The following is a 13756-nucleotide window of genomic DNA, read 5'->3' as shown; positions in this document are numbered from 1 at the left end:
CCCCCTCCCCCACTCACCCATTGTACTCTATGCTACTTTCTCCCCACCCCCACCCTCCTGTAGCTTATCTCTCCACGCTCCAGGCTCACTGCCTTTATTCCTGATGAAGGGCTTTTGCCCGAAACGTCGATTTCGAAGCTCCTTGGATGCTGCCTGAACTGCTGTGCTCTTCCAGCACTACTAATCCAGAATACAACCAGCTTCCATAGTCCAGAATGCAAATGAACTCTAGAATGCCCTGAATGAGAAGCTTTCTTTGAATATTCAAAACTTTCCTATTTCTAATGTTGATATCTAGATGGTTAATCACTGTGTGCAATAGATAGACGTTTTCTATAGTGCAAATGATGACGTCACCCATAACTGCTGAACCTTAAATGTGTCTCAATTGTGAATGTTCTTATCGTCCTCACTCATCCTCCCAGACAATATAATCTGGTAACAGTTCTTCCAATTAAACACAATGGAGGCCTATTTTAGGAACCATTACTGATTTTTCCTTGACATTTAAGGCAGTATAATCTAAACCCCCTTTCCTTACTAACACAACATCTAATATTACTCAGAAAATGCTTGGCACGCTCAAATCCTACTCAGGCCTGAGCTAGTCTAGAGGGACGGGGAAAAGGGAATACTGGAGTTTCAGAAGTAAATCTCCATCCGTTGGCTTCCATCATATTTTCAATAATCTCCAAATTAAATCCAGCAGTACTACAAAACACTTGTGTAAAAAGAAATAGGTTCATAAATACAAAAGCAAAATGCTAGAAATCTGAAATTAAAATGACTAAAAACATAAAAAGAGAGGAATACAGCTTAAGTTTCAGGTTAATGACCTTTCATCAGAGCTATAGGAAGATGGAAATGGTAAGAGTTTCTAAGCCAGTAGGATCTGCATAGGCCAGCTAGGCCTCAGCTTGTCTTGTAGACACTTTGGCTTCTGCACATGCAAGGGAGTGCCCAGGAGGGGGTGCACTTTGTGACTGGTGGTTCTGGCCCTCACCAGTGTCCAACCGGATCCTGGTTAAAAATCACACACCACCAGGTTACAGTCCAATAGGTTTATTTGGAAGTACTAGCTTTCAGAGCGCTGCTCCTGATGAAGGTACATGTGAAAGCTAGAACTTCCAAATAAACCTTGCACACTATAACTTGGTGTTGTATGATTTTTAACTTTGTCCACCCCAGTCCAACACCGGCACCTCCACATCAACCTGATCCTAACTGCAACTTGCCTCCAAAGCTTCCACTTGCAGTTTTAACGAGGGAGTCAGTGTGCCAAGACACTGTGAGGAGCTGAGTTTATCACTTCATTATCAATGAGAGAGCCTGCTTCATATTCAGGCAGCACTTTCACATTTAATCCAGGTCAGCCAATGTTTCTGGGCCTCAAAAAATCCTGGCAGTTAAAGGGTCGTAAAGACAATTGGGTTCGGCAGCTAAGTATCTTGCTACAAAACTATTGGAGCCTGTCTACCCGCTTCACTGAAACTTTTAAACCTTCCAAACAACTGGTATCCCCAAATAAAAATTCATAAGAACTGCGGATGCTGGAAAACAAAACAAACAGAAGGTGCTAGAAAATCTGTGCAGGCCTAGCAGCACATTTGGAGAGAAATCAGAGTTAACATTTCAAGTCTAGTGACATTGAACACTGTTCTGAAGAAGGGTCACTGGACCTAAAATGTTAACCGATTTCCCCCACACTTTCTGAGTTTGCCTCTCTGGAATCTATCAATGTCCTCCCTGTCGAGGGAAAATTCTAGTAAGAAACCAGTAATAATGATTGCATTGGAGCTCCATTTTGACATATACTAGACCAGTCCAATGAGTATGTCTAATTTGTAAGCTTTGCTACTTTTCTCTGATCTCTCCCCATAGAATCATAAAGTTCCTAAAGTCTGGAAGCAGGCCATTCAGCCCATTGAGTCCAAACCGACCCTCTAAAGAGCATCCTACCCAGCCCCCAGGCCCCCCCTCCCCCCCACTCCCCCCCACATCTGATCCCTTAGCCCTGCATCTCCCATGGCTAATCCACCTAGCCTGCACATCCCAGGATACTATGGGCAATTTAGCGTGACCAATCCACCCAACCTGCACATCTTTGGACTGTGGGAGGAAACCGGAGCACCCAGAGGAAGCCCAACTTGACCAGCAGTCTGTTAGTCAGGCTTTGTCTGCAATCTCCCCCCGGTCACCAGTTTTCTTGAACCCCTTGCTCTTCTGCCCTTTCCCCTATCAAACTTCCCATTTCCTCGGTCCTCTCTGAGTCCCAGCTCTGACTTTGTGCTGAAGGGATACCTGTCCAACAGCTGGACAGCCTCCCAACCTAGCCAGCTGCAGCTGGAAGAGGAAGTTTAAAAAGAATCCTAATCCCATCCGAATGCTAAATTCAGCGTGTGCTACGCAAACCCCACTCTCCCCGATCCCCTGCCCTCTGAGTTGGTGGAGAAATATTCAACACTAGCAGAGGCTTCCCTCAGGAAAAATGGGACTCAGTACAACCATGCGTCCACTACAATTAAATAATGAGGACATTATTAATTCTCGATTACAGAATTTAGTTTTAACAAGTCGAGCTTCAAATTTGGATTGCTGTGTTGCTGTCCTGGAACACCGCACAATGCGCAAACAATTCCTTTTAATGTTTCATAACTAAGGGAGTCCCAAAACAAAGTCTACATTACCTGTGTTTCCATCTCCTCCTTTTTAAGTTTAATCCTCGACATTCCTGAGAAGTCCATAGTATCTAAGGAACATAGAAACAGAGACACATTGGTAACAGAATCTAAGTGGATACAAGATGTAAAACTTCAAATCTCCACCAAAGCCTTGTTAACCGGCAAACTTCATGTGATCCCAGTACCTTTATCTTCAATTTGGTCCTGCCCTGACTTAGTTGAAGCCACGACATTTGCCGTCATTTCATTCACATGCCTGGAGGCCTGCTGCAGTCTGGAGAGATTTCTGCTGCTCCTGGCAGCCTTCACCTAAGGTGGGAAAACATATCCATCAGCCTCTAGAGTACCCGGCTATCAAATGTCTCATAGAAAGCAAAATGCATCCGTCCACTTAACTAGACCATAAAGAAGGTGGACACCAAACTTTGGGTAAAAAGAGGAAAAGCAGAATTTATAAGGGGAACTGGAGTACAGCAAATGCAACATGTTTCAGCAGCCTGAAAATAGGAGTGTGAAGTGAACAAGTACAGGGATTGAGAGGATGAACGAATAACCGTCAATGAAGAAGTGTAGAAAAACTAGGACTAAAAATGTGACAGAGGAGTGGAAACAATTTGAAGCTCCACTGAAAGGGGATTTACAATCAATTCATGGGCCACACTGGGTCACTTCTCATTCCTGCTGAATCCCCTGCTGCTGGGCTTTTGTTTAAGCCATTCATCGCTGAAAGTTTGTAAACTGCTCCATCACATTCTCTCCAACCCAACTGACAGGAAAAATGGAAGGATTACCTTTGCAGTTTGTTTGTGTTCTACACTATCCCTTATTCCAATTGATTCCTATAGTACTGAAAGATGTTGTGAAACTTGAAAGGATTCAGAAAAGATTTACAAGGATGTTGCCAGGGTTGGAGAGTTTCAGCTATAGGGAGAAGCTGAATTGACTGGGCTGTTTTCTCTGGGGCATCGGAGGCTGAGCGGTGGTCTTATAGAGATTTATAAGTTCATGAGGGGCATGGATAGGGTGAACAGCCAAGGTCTTTTCCCTAAGATAGGGGAGTTCAAAACTAGAGGGCATAGATTTAAGGTGAGGGGGAAAGATTTGAAAAGGCACCCAAGAGGCAACTTTTTCACACAGAGGGTGGTGCATGTATGGAACAAACTGTCAGAGAAGTGGTGGAGGCTGGTACAATTACAACATTTAAAAGGATTCAGGATGGGTACATGAATAGGAAGGATTTAGAGGGATGTGGGCCAAATGAAGGCAAATGGGACTAGATCCGTTTAGGATAGTTGGTCAACATGAAGATGGAGGAGTGACACCGAAGGATCTGTTTCTGCACTGTAAATCTCTATCACTAATTGCCGCCCTCTTCCCCATTCCCCCTGGACATCTAAGGTCTCACTTCCTTAACCCACTCACCTTTGATGCAGCCACAAGCTGTGCTGTGCTGGCTGCGACTTCATGTGAACAGACAATCAACTCTTCGTATTTCCCAGTCTTCAGGACAACTTTATCAGCTGAATCTCTGGAATCAGAAAGATAAATGAATGGAAGTTTACAATCTTTTATTCATTTGTCCCCATCAACCACATGTGGGGAGCTGTGTCTATTATCCACCCAAACTAGATAGGGACTAGGGAAGAAATGAGAGAACCTGGAACAGGCTCAGCGAGAAAGGAGGTGAACAGGCTTGATCCTCCAATTCATTCTTCTAAAAAAATGTCAAATAAAGCTGGGTCCCTTACTGATAATTCCTGGTGCTCAGAAATTGGAAAGTCTATGCTCAGTTCTTGGTTCACTGTTGCAGAAATTCCAATTCAATGGAAAGTTTAGTAACCTTTGTAAGAAATGGCTTCACATCATAAAACACGGAAACAAACTAGATTAAAAAAAGCTTGCATTCAAAAGCATTAATACCAGCAGTGAAAGAAATAACGAAGATGGATAAAAGCATCATAAGCCAAATAGACCAGCATGTCTTTTTTCCTGTCTTGGTGTTTGTTTATTTATTTTCAATGGACTTCGTTTCACATTTTATTTTTAAGCATTCCTGATCAGTTCATTCACAAACAAGATCACCCGGGTGATAAGAACTGAGCTGTCACACAGCCATTGTTTTAAGATTCTGGCTTTGTCCCAGTTTCACAGAAAACAGAAACCATATGAACATGATCTCTTCACACTGCTGTGCTAAGGCCATCTCTATGACAGAATGTGGACTTGGTTCCGCAGGCCTGGGGAGGGGGTGGCTTGCAATGCGTTAAGTGTCATTGCAAACAATCTGTTTCATGCAGAGGGTGGTGTGTATGCAATGAGCTGCCAGATGAAATGGTGGAGGCTGGTACAATTACAACATTTAAAAGGCATAAGAATAGGTAGGGATTAGAGGGATATGGGCCAAATGATGACAAATGAGACTACATTAATTTGGGATATCTGGTTGGCATGGACAAATAGAGGGTCTGGTTCCATGCTGTATGTCTCTGTGACTGTAAGGTATTGATTCTCAACCGTTTTTTTGGCCTCGACACTCCCCAGGAACTCTTCTCAGGTTCCAGGGTCCCACTTTCAAATAGGGATACAACACGAACAGATAGACAGAAAATTGAACACCAAGAAAACTTGATTTTCCGGCATACAGGACAAAACTTAAAAAAAGACGGTATGAACTTAAACATCTGTCACGCCTAATGCAATGCTTGAGCTTGGCGCTTTTCTGCAAGTTTCATGATATCAGGCTCCAAATTAGCTTAGGCTTGGGTATTTCATCGGTTCAGTTGCCAGGGCTCCCATAAACCCTTGGGGGACCCCTTCTCATAGTTTTCAGTCTGTGGCCCCCTTCAAATGTGCCTTAGCGCCCGCTGAGAATGGCTGCTCTAAGGGGTAATTAAATAGAAATTGCTCTCATGTGACACCTAGTGGATAGTTACACAACAACATCTACTGTTTCTTGGATAAGAATAACATTGAGTGAAGTAGGTGAACAATGCAAAAATACAACAATGTACACTTAGTGCTGCTGAAAATAGTCAATAATAAAAGATGAGGCAGTTCATTATGTTATTGGAAAAGTGATCCTGGACATTTAAAATATAAAACCTCTGCAGGCAAAGCCATTCTTGACATGTGTGGGGCTGTGTTATATCTATTTTGTTTTAGGTAATTTGCAAGCTTTTCGCATATTATCAGTTTCATCAACAGGAAATGTTTCTTCTCTGAACAAACCAGATCACAAACTTGGAATAATTAAACCTTCAATGAGGTGGGTTGCAGTGGTTGGTAAAATCCAAAACAACCCATAATATGCTACGATCTTGATTTTTTTTATTGGAAGTTTAAAAAAAAGACACATGCATTTATATAACCACCAGAAGTCTCAAAGTACTTTACAGTCATTGATGTATTACTGAAGTGTGGTTATTATTGTAAAGTAGGTTAAGGTCTCAATTAACCAGTGAACAGTCAGCTCTCACAAACAGCAATATGCCTACAGCTGGGATAACTGAGTTGGCACAGTGGCTCAGTGGTTAGCACGGCTGCCTCACAACACCAGGGACCCGGGTGCGATTCCACACTTAGGTGACTGTCTGTGTGGAGTTTACATGTCCTCCGGTGTCTGTGTCCATTTCCACTAGGTGCTCTGTTTCCTCCCACAGTCCAAAGATGTGCAAGTTAGGTGGAATGGCATGCTAAATTGCCCATAGTGTTCAGGTACGTGCAGGCTAGGTGGGTTAGCCGTAGGGAATGCAAGGTTACAGGGATAGGGTAGCAGGATGGGTCCTGGTGGGATGGTCTTTGGAGGGTTGGGTTGGTGTGGGCTTGATGGGCTGAGTGGCCTGCTTCCACACTGGAGGGATAATAGCCAGGTGTCAATTAAGGGATAAAGTTTGGCAAGGACACCTGGGATAACTCCCTTGGTGTCTGAAATTGTTGAAACTTTATTGCTGGAACAGCACAGCAGGTCAGGCAGCATCCAGGGAACAGGAGATTCGACTTTTCGGGCACAGGCCCTTCTTCAGGAATGAAGTTGTGCCATGGAATCTTTCACATGAACCACAAAAGGACCTTGGTTTAAAGGCGACTTAGAAGTATGGCATCTCTGACGGTGCAGCACTCCTTCCCTATTGCACTGGAGTGTCAGCTTTGATTTTTGTGCATAAGTGTTGGAATGGGACCCGAACTCACAATCTTCTGATTCAGAGCCAAGAGTAGTGTAGTGGTAGCATCCCTACCTCTGGGTCAAAAGCACCAGGCTTGATTCCAACACCGGGATGTGGTGGTCAGAGGAGGTGCATCCATAATGTAGTCAAACAGATTGATGCTCGGCTTGTCAATGCTTCCAATGTGCCTGATGGCAAGCAGGAAGAGCAGCCAGATGGAACTGGCAAACAGTTACTGAAATCTGCCCATAAACATGGACCAATCCAAAGGTTCAAACCTTTGGGAAAATGAGGGCAAGAGAAAAGACAGACTACCCTTTTGCTTCTGAAAGTGTTGGAAGGATTGTTATTTAAGAGCAAAGTTCAACTCATACAAAACCTGGTTTAATAAAGAGGGTGTGTGTAATATGATTCTGCAGTCGATAACTGAAGCAGAAACAAGGTCAACATTCGAGAATAGATTAGACAGGCAATTTGAAAGAGAAAGGAAGAAAGGGACATTATTGTTCATGTGGAGGAAACGCACGCACGGGGAGTAAATACAGCTGGCTTGTGCTGATATTCATAGGTAATATTGTCTGATGTAAGCAATATCAGGGTTAGAGTATCAAATACTAAGATTCAAACTAATTTCTAAAGATGAAAACCAACCTGTGAGAAGGAGCTTTGTCCTGATTGGAGAGAGCTGTTCATTTGTACCTCACTAATCTGCAGGGTCAAAAGCCCAGATCATCTTCATGTTACTCCACTCTGTACTGACACACACTCATTGCTCTGTCATACTGAGCACGAACTGATTTCAGGAAACCCAGTGATTGTGTGACACCAGAACATCTGTCAGACAGATATTTTCCTCCCATTATCGTGACAGTACAGTAATAGATCAGGAGCAATGAAGGGTCAGGTACATAATTCTTTGAAATTTACATCACACACAGTCAGGGTGGTTTAAAAGGCGTTTAGCACACTTGCCTTCATTGCTTAGTCCTTTGAGTGTAAGAGTTGGGAGGTCATGTTGAGGTTGTACAGGACATTGGTGAGGCCTCTTCTGGAATACTGTGTACAGCTCTGGCCACCTAGTTATAGGTAGGATATTATTGGAGAGGGGTCAGAAGAGATTTCCCAAGATGTTGCTGGGTATGGATGGTGAGTTATTAAGAAAGGCTGGACAGACTGGGACTTTTTTCACTGGATTGTAGGAGGTTAATAGAAACTGATAAAATAATGAGGTTTATAGATAGGGTTAATGGCAGTTATCTTTTCCCTAGGATGGGAAATTGCAAGTATAAGGCACATATTTTTAAGGTGAGACGAGAGATTTTCTTAAAAAAAAAAAAGAGGGGTATATGTTTCACACAGAGGGTGGTTCACATATGGAATGAACTTCCTGCGGAAGTCATGGATGTGGGTACAATCACAAAATTTAAAAGACATTTGGGTAAGTACATGAATAGGAAAGGTTTGGAGGGATATAGGCCAGGAGCAGGCAGGTGGGACAAGTGAAGTTTGGAATTATGTTCAGCATGTTTGTGTGCTGTATGACTCTAAGTACATGTGAATATAATTTCTCCAGTAAGTAACTAACATAGTACTTACACCAGTTGTGTTGCACCCCATCCCACAGCTTTGGAAGCAGATATCAGGCCTTCCGTCCAACGGGAATTCTTAGCATAGAATTCTTTTGGTGTTGCTGCCCCCTGTAAATGCAAACGTTATTTCACTAACTATTTCAATATTTCATCACCGAAAGGATCCATTGGTTTTGTAACACCATTGTAAACAGCCAGAGCAGAAGGGATATTCACAGAATTTTGTGTAATTGACCTCAGATAGTTTTCTTTGCGATCTCTTTGTCCCTTCATGGAGATTAGGTGGGCGGACATACAATAAGTTGTCAGCATGGGTTAGGTTCAATTGAATTGTCGGTCTAAATTCTATCATTTACCTTGTGCTTGTAAGACTGTCAACGTGCTGCACTCAGAGTTAATCAGTAACAATACAGATAAAGTGAAACAAAGTGACCACCTGAAGGATAAAGTGATTGTGTTCAAGGTGACCTCTCCAGGTATGCTGAATCCATAGATTAAAGTTCTACTTTGCCACAGGTAGTTATGGATGTGATTCCAAGAATGGCATTTAAAAGAAACCAGGGTGTGTGTTAGAAAAAGAATCTGCATGGATTTGGCATCAATTTAACATAATGACACTGTTACAAGTCCTCAACCCCCAGCCTAAGCAATCTTGAACCTAATTGGTCAACACCCATGATGAAAGGTGTCCACTAGGGTGAGGGCCTCTGGAGTTTGTTATGACTGAGATCATCAGGGAGATGCGACCCCAAAGTGTAAATTGGACACCAGCATCTGTCCTTACCCGTCCACTTTCCACAATCTCCTTCTGCAGACTTGTAGAAGCCATCACCAGTTGTCTTATCGCCTGAAGTGAGAGAGAATGCAGTGGTGAGTGTACATTAGGGTCATGGCAATGGATTTCAAATTCAAGAAACTCCTCTTCAGGAGGCACTACATCAGAATGTTTGTTCAAATGAACCCACTTTACTGATAAACTATCCATCTTCAGCCACAACCATCACATCTCTTCAACACCACTGTACAAGGAAACATGCTGAACTCTCTCTTACAATGAGTAAATATAATAACAACAAATAAAGAGCATAAGGAAGGATTATTTGAACTCAACCTTTAATAGGCACATTGTTTCCAAGCCTAGTAACAGACTATTATATTTATCATTTGATACCTAACTATCTGTACAGCTCAGTTAGCTGGATGGCAGATTTGAGATGTAGAATGATGCCAATAGCATGGGTTCAATTCCCACACTGGCTGAAGTTACCATGGAAGACTGTCCTTCATGACCTCTCCCCTCACCTGAGGCATGGTGACCCTCAGGTTAAACCACCACCACTTGTCTCTCTCTGATGAGGAAGCTGCCCTATGGTCTGGTAGGACTATGGTGATTTTACCTTTACCCTTTTTACCAAGAAACCAATGTGTATTTCTTACCTTCATCAGATCTGTGCAGGAGTTCAAGATTCTGCAAGTGACAGAGAGAGAAAGGAAAATGAAGTTGCCCCATTAGCATAAACAAAAAGCAATTTCAATTTGTTTCAATAAAATTGGGTTGTGTACGTGATTGGCAAATTTCTAACTGACCTTTCATTGACTTCAAGTTTAATTCCAGAGCTTCCTTTCCGGGCCTGGTTCATCATTTCCTGCAGATTAAATGACAAAGATAGACCAAAAAGGCTGAGCGAGTTATCAGTGTATTGCAGACAGCTCATCCCTGCAAAGAACTATTTGAATGGAATGATTTCCTAATGCTGGATGGATTAAGAATTCTCCTCTGTTTAAATGTTTAGATCCTTAAGGATGTCACTTAGAGATTTCTCATAAATCTCTGAAACAAAATGAATGTCTATTGCAAAATAAATACCAAACTTTCAGGCAGGTCATGAGGTATTTCCAGTTTGCTTGAGAAAATTGAATATATTCTCTAAACTTTAGTCAAAATAAAGATCGAAGTCAGTAGGAAAATTTCAAATATTCGTAATTGCTGTCAGTGCTGTAAGGTGCTTATATGTGAAATGATGTTGAACTTGTAAGGACTGAGATACCAACTGAAAGGGAGATGGGAACATAGTGATAATATCATTGGACTAATTTAGAATCATAGAAATGTAGAAAATAGGAGCAAGTGTAGGCTATTCAAGCTTGCTTTGCCATTTATGATGATCATGGCTGATCATCCAACACAGTATCCTGTTCCACCTTCTCCAACTATCCTTTGACCCCTTAAGTCCCAGGTTAATGCTCTGGAGATACAGGTTCAATTCACACAGCAATTGGTAATTTAGAATTGATAGCAAGTCCCAGTGATGGAATTGTTGTAAAAACGCATCCTTTAGGCAAAAAAACTCTGCTGTTCTTGTCTGGTCTGACCTACACGTAATTCTCAACTGCTAGTCAGATTTCCAAAGGGAATTAAGGTTAGGAAACAAATGTTCGTCTTTCCAGTGATGCAGTATCCCACAAAACTATTCATTTTTAAAATGGGAACACTGTGTTCTTAAGGTAACGAATAGAGAAACAAAAGTGATTGCACAGGAAGAGGAAACCAGCACGGGTTTCCATGGTGACTCATTATCCAGTGATCCCCTTGTGAAATACATGAAGGTGAAAGCTTGTTCACAATGCATAAAGAGTCCAGCTCTCAACAACAATGGGCAGAGTCTGGTAGGGGCCTGAGCAACGTGGGCTAAGGTGAGATTTGTGGCAGGGTTAGACAGGAAGGCCTGTCTCGATATTGGAAGCACCGGGCTCAATCTTTTATACTTTTAACAAGCAGTGCAGTAGGTTTCTCACTAGGCAGCAGTAAGTTGCCATTCGAGAGGATTTATCGTTTGCTAATAAGCTTGTTAATGGCACGAATGGCCGACCGAACAAGCTCGGTATCAGGAAATCTCAACATGGAAAACAGAGTGAACACCTGCTAGTCACCCCCACCCACTCCAAAGGGAGCACTAACATCTTAGGGCTTACTCCATGGGCGCCAGTCACATGCACCTCACACCCATAAATATTGGCACCCAGTGTGTGCCAACCTCAGAACCCTGATGACACATCTCCGATCCATTTACAGGACCCTTCTGCATTTCAATGCAGCACCCCAGGCTGCACTAGGAACTCTCATTGTAATGCTGCAGCAGGGATACTGTGTGCTCAGGGACACAGATCCAGCTCATTGGACAGGCTACAGCTCCAGATTCTTCACTCACCATCACTGTGCTCATTTACTCTGAGACTCGAGGCATCTGGGCTTTGCATTGCCTTTCAGTGCTTTGCCCCTCAGCCAGAGCTACCAGGCTCATATTACTTTCACCCTGCCTTGCTGTTTAACACACTCACAAAGCCAGGAGGCTTGGCATGGTTGTCAGCAGGCCTCAGTCCGGTCCAGATGGATAGCCCTCACAGCAGGTCAACGGCAACCTTCAATACCAGTCCAGAGGCTCCTACACAGTCACATGGACATTTGGGATGGTCAGGGTCAGGGTCTCCACACAAGCGGTGAGGAGCAAAATGGCAGACAGCGCATCACCTGTCTTGACTCTTTCTGTCTTATCTGGGAGCTGTTTTCCTCCTGGAGAGAGAGAGAGAGAGAGAGAGAGAGAGAAGCAGGAAATCCTGAGGTGAAATTGGGCGGCAGAGCAGCTAGTTTTGGCGAAGAGTGGAGTTGTGTCCTGTGCGAGTGAGTAGTGGGCACAGAGGCTTGGCTCGGTTAGTGGGGTCGGGGTGTGTGAGACCTGAGGGAAGACATTGCAAGGTGATAGTGAGAGTGGGAGACGGGTGCAGGATTGTGAGGGATCGGAAAGAAGCTGGTAGTACTTACGCTGGCAGAGTGTGGAAGGGCATTGACTTTCTTCCCACAATGCTGTGCAGCCCTCCAGACTGCTGAGACTGTACTGACACATATGGCAACCTCAGACCACATTGGTTTGGTGCCATGGCCTCTCTTGCTGGTCTTGGGGGAAGAGGACATCCTGGGTCTGCCCTACAGCAAGAAATCAGCTCCTCACTTGCAAAAGCGGGCACCAATATTACTCTGCCTCATGCCCAAGACAAATATCAGGAACTGTACAGGGCATCACGGACTGGCATGGCTTGCTTGGGATTTTAAAGATGGCATGGCTTGGGGTAGTTAATGATATGAGTCTAGTAAAGATTCAGTGAGAAAACTTTCTAGGCCTTGCGGCGAGAATCCCACCACAAAATCTCAGCGGAACTCGCACTTGATCAAAGAAAAGGTAAGATTCAGCCCAATGAGTTTTCACCCGTTGCTGTTCACATCCAGCCCAGCAGATGGTGCACAAAAGCAACATCTGACACAAGCATTTACAATGTACTCTCCCTGAGTCCCTCTCTATAATGGCACAGTTGAGAGACATTGCCGTTTAAGAATTCATGCCATGCTACCCACCTTCCTGCCAGCTGATGCTCCACAATATAATAATTTAATATACTAGCAAATTATAGAAAACCTACCACAGAAATACACCAGAAGCAATGAAAGAAATGGAGATTGCAGCATGAATTCTGCGTTCAAGTCTTAGTGAATAACACATGGCCCATTTTAAGTGAGTATAGCAAAAGGAGGCCTTTGTCTGCCCTAATTGATACCACAGAAACCACAGCCAATCCAAAAGATGCTCATTATCACCCACTACAAAATCTCTCACCAAATCTCTCACATGTGTCTCCCATCATGCTCAACACAACAGGCAATCAACTGGTTTTTATACATTTGTAAAACATGACGAGGGCTCTCAATTAAAATAACTTTAGCGCAGAGGCTAAGTTCAGATATGCAATGAACATTGGCTTATCAAGTTTGACCAAAGATTACATGAACGATATCACCAACAATAAAAATTATCATTAATTTCTGATGTTCAGGAGAACTTTTGCCTGACAATACAGAACACTGCCCTCCCACTTCCTCCAGACCAAAGGGGTAGCCATGGGCACACGTATGGGCCCCAGCTATGCCTGTCTCTTTGTCGGCTACGTAGAACAGTCCATCTTCCGTAATTACACCGGCACCACTCCCCACCTCTTCCTCTGCTACATTGATGACTGCATTGGCGCCACCTCGTGCTCCCGTGAGGAGGTTGAGCAATTCATCAACTTCACCAACACATTCCACCCTGACCTTAAATTTAACTGGACCATCTCTGACACCTCCCTCCCCCTCCTGGACCTCTCCATCTCCATCAGTGACGACCGACTTGACACTGACATCTTCTACAAACCCACCAACTCCCACAGCTACCTGGATTACACCTCTTCCCACCCTACCTCTTGCAAAAATGCCATCCCATATTCCCAATTCCTC

General features: G+C 43.5%; 1 protein-coding gene across 2 annotated transcripts in view; it reads right to left on the bottom strand.

The window, feature by feature from the left end:
* Nucleotides 1–13756, bottom strand: part of LOC122562696 (huntingtin-interacting protein 1-related protein-like) — a 139597-nt gene that overhangs the window by 9575 nt on the left and 116266 nt on the right. For both annotated transcript variants that reach the window (XM_043715781.1, XM_043715782.1), the window contains 7 exons: nt 10021–10079; nt 9871–9901; nt 9218–9280; nt 8441–8541; nt 4104–4209; nt 2867–2990; nt 2688–2749 (listed from right to left, as the gene is read on the bottom strand). In XM_043715781.1, the coding sequence (XP_043571716.1) occupies nt 2688–2749; nt 2867–2990; nt 4104–4209; nt 8441–8541; nt 9218–9280; nt 9871–9901; nt 10021–10079 (546 nt within the window). The remainder of the gene's footprint in view (nt 1–2687; nt 2750–2866; nt 2991–4103; nt 4210–8440; nt 8542–9217; nt 9281–9870; nt 9902–10020; nt 10080–13756) is intronic.

This window comes from Chiloscyllium plagiosum, chromosome 25 (genome assembly GCF_004010195.1).
Source record: "Chiloscyllium plagiosum isolate BGI_BamShark_2017 chromosome 25, ASM401019v2, whole genome shotgun sequence".
NCBI lineage: Eukaryota > Metazoa > Chordata > Chondrichthyes > Orectolobiformes > Hemiscylliidae > Chiloscyllium > Chiloscyllium plagiosum.
This window is presented reverse-complemented; position numbering and strand designations above follow the sequence as displayed.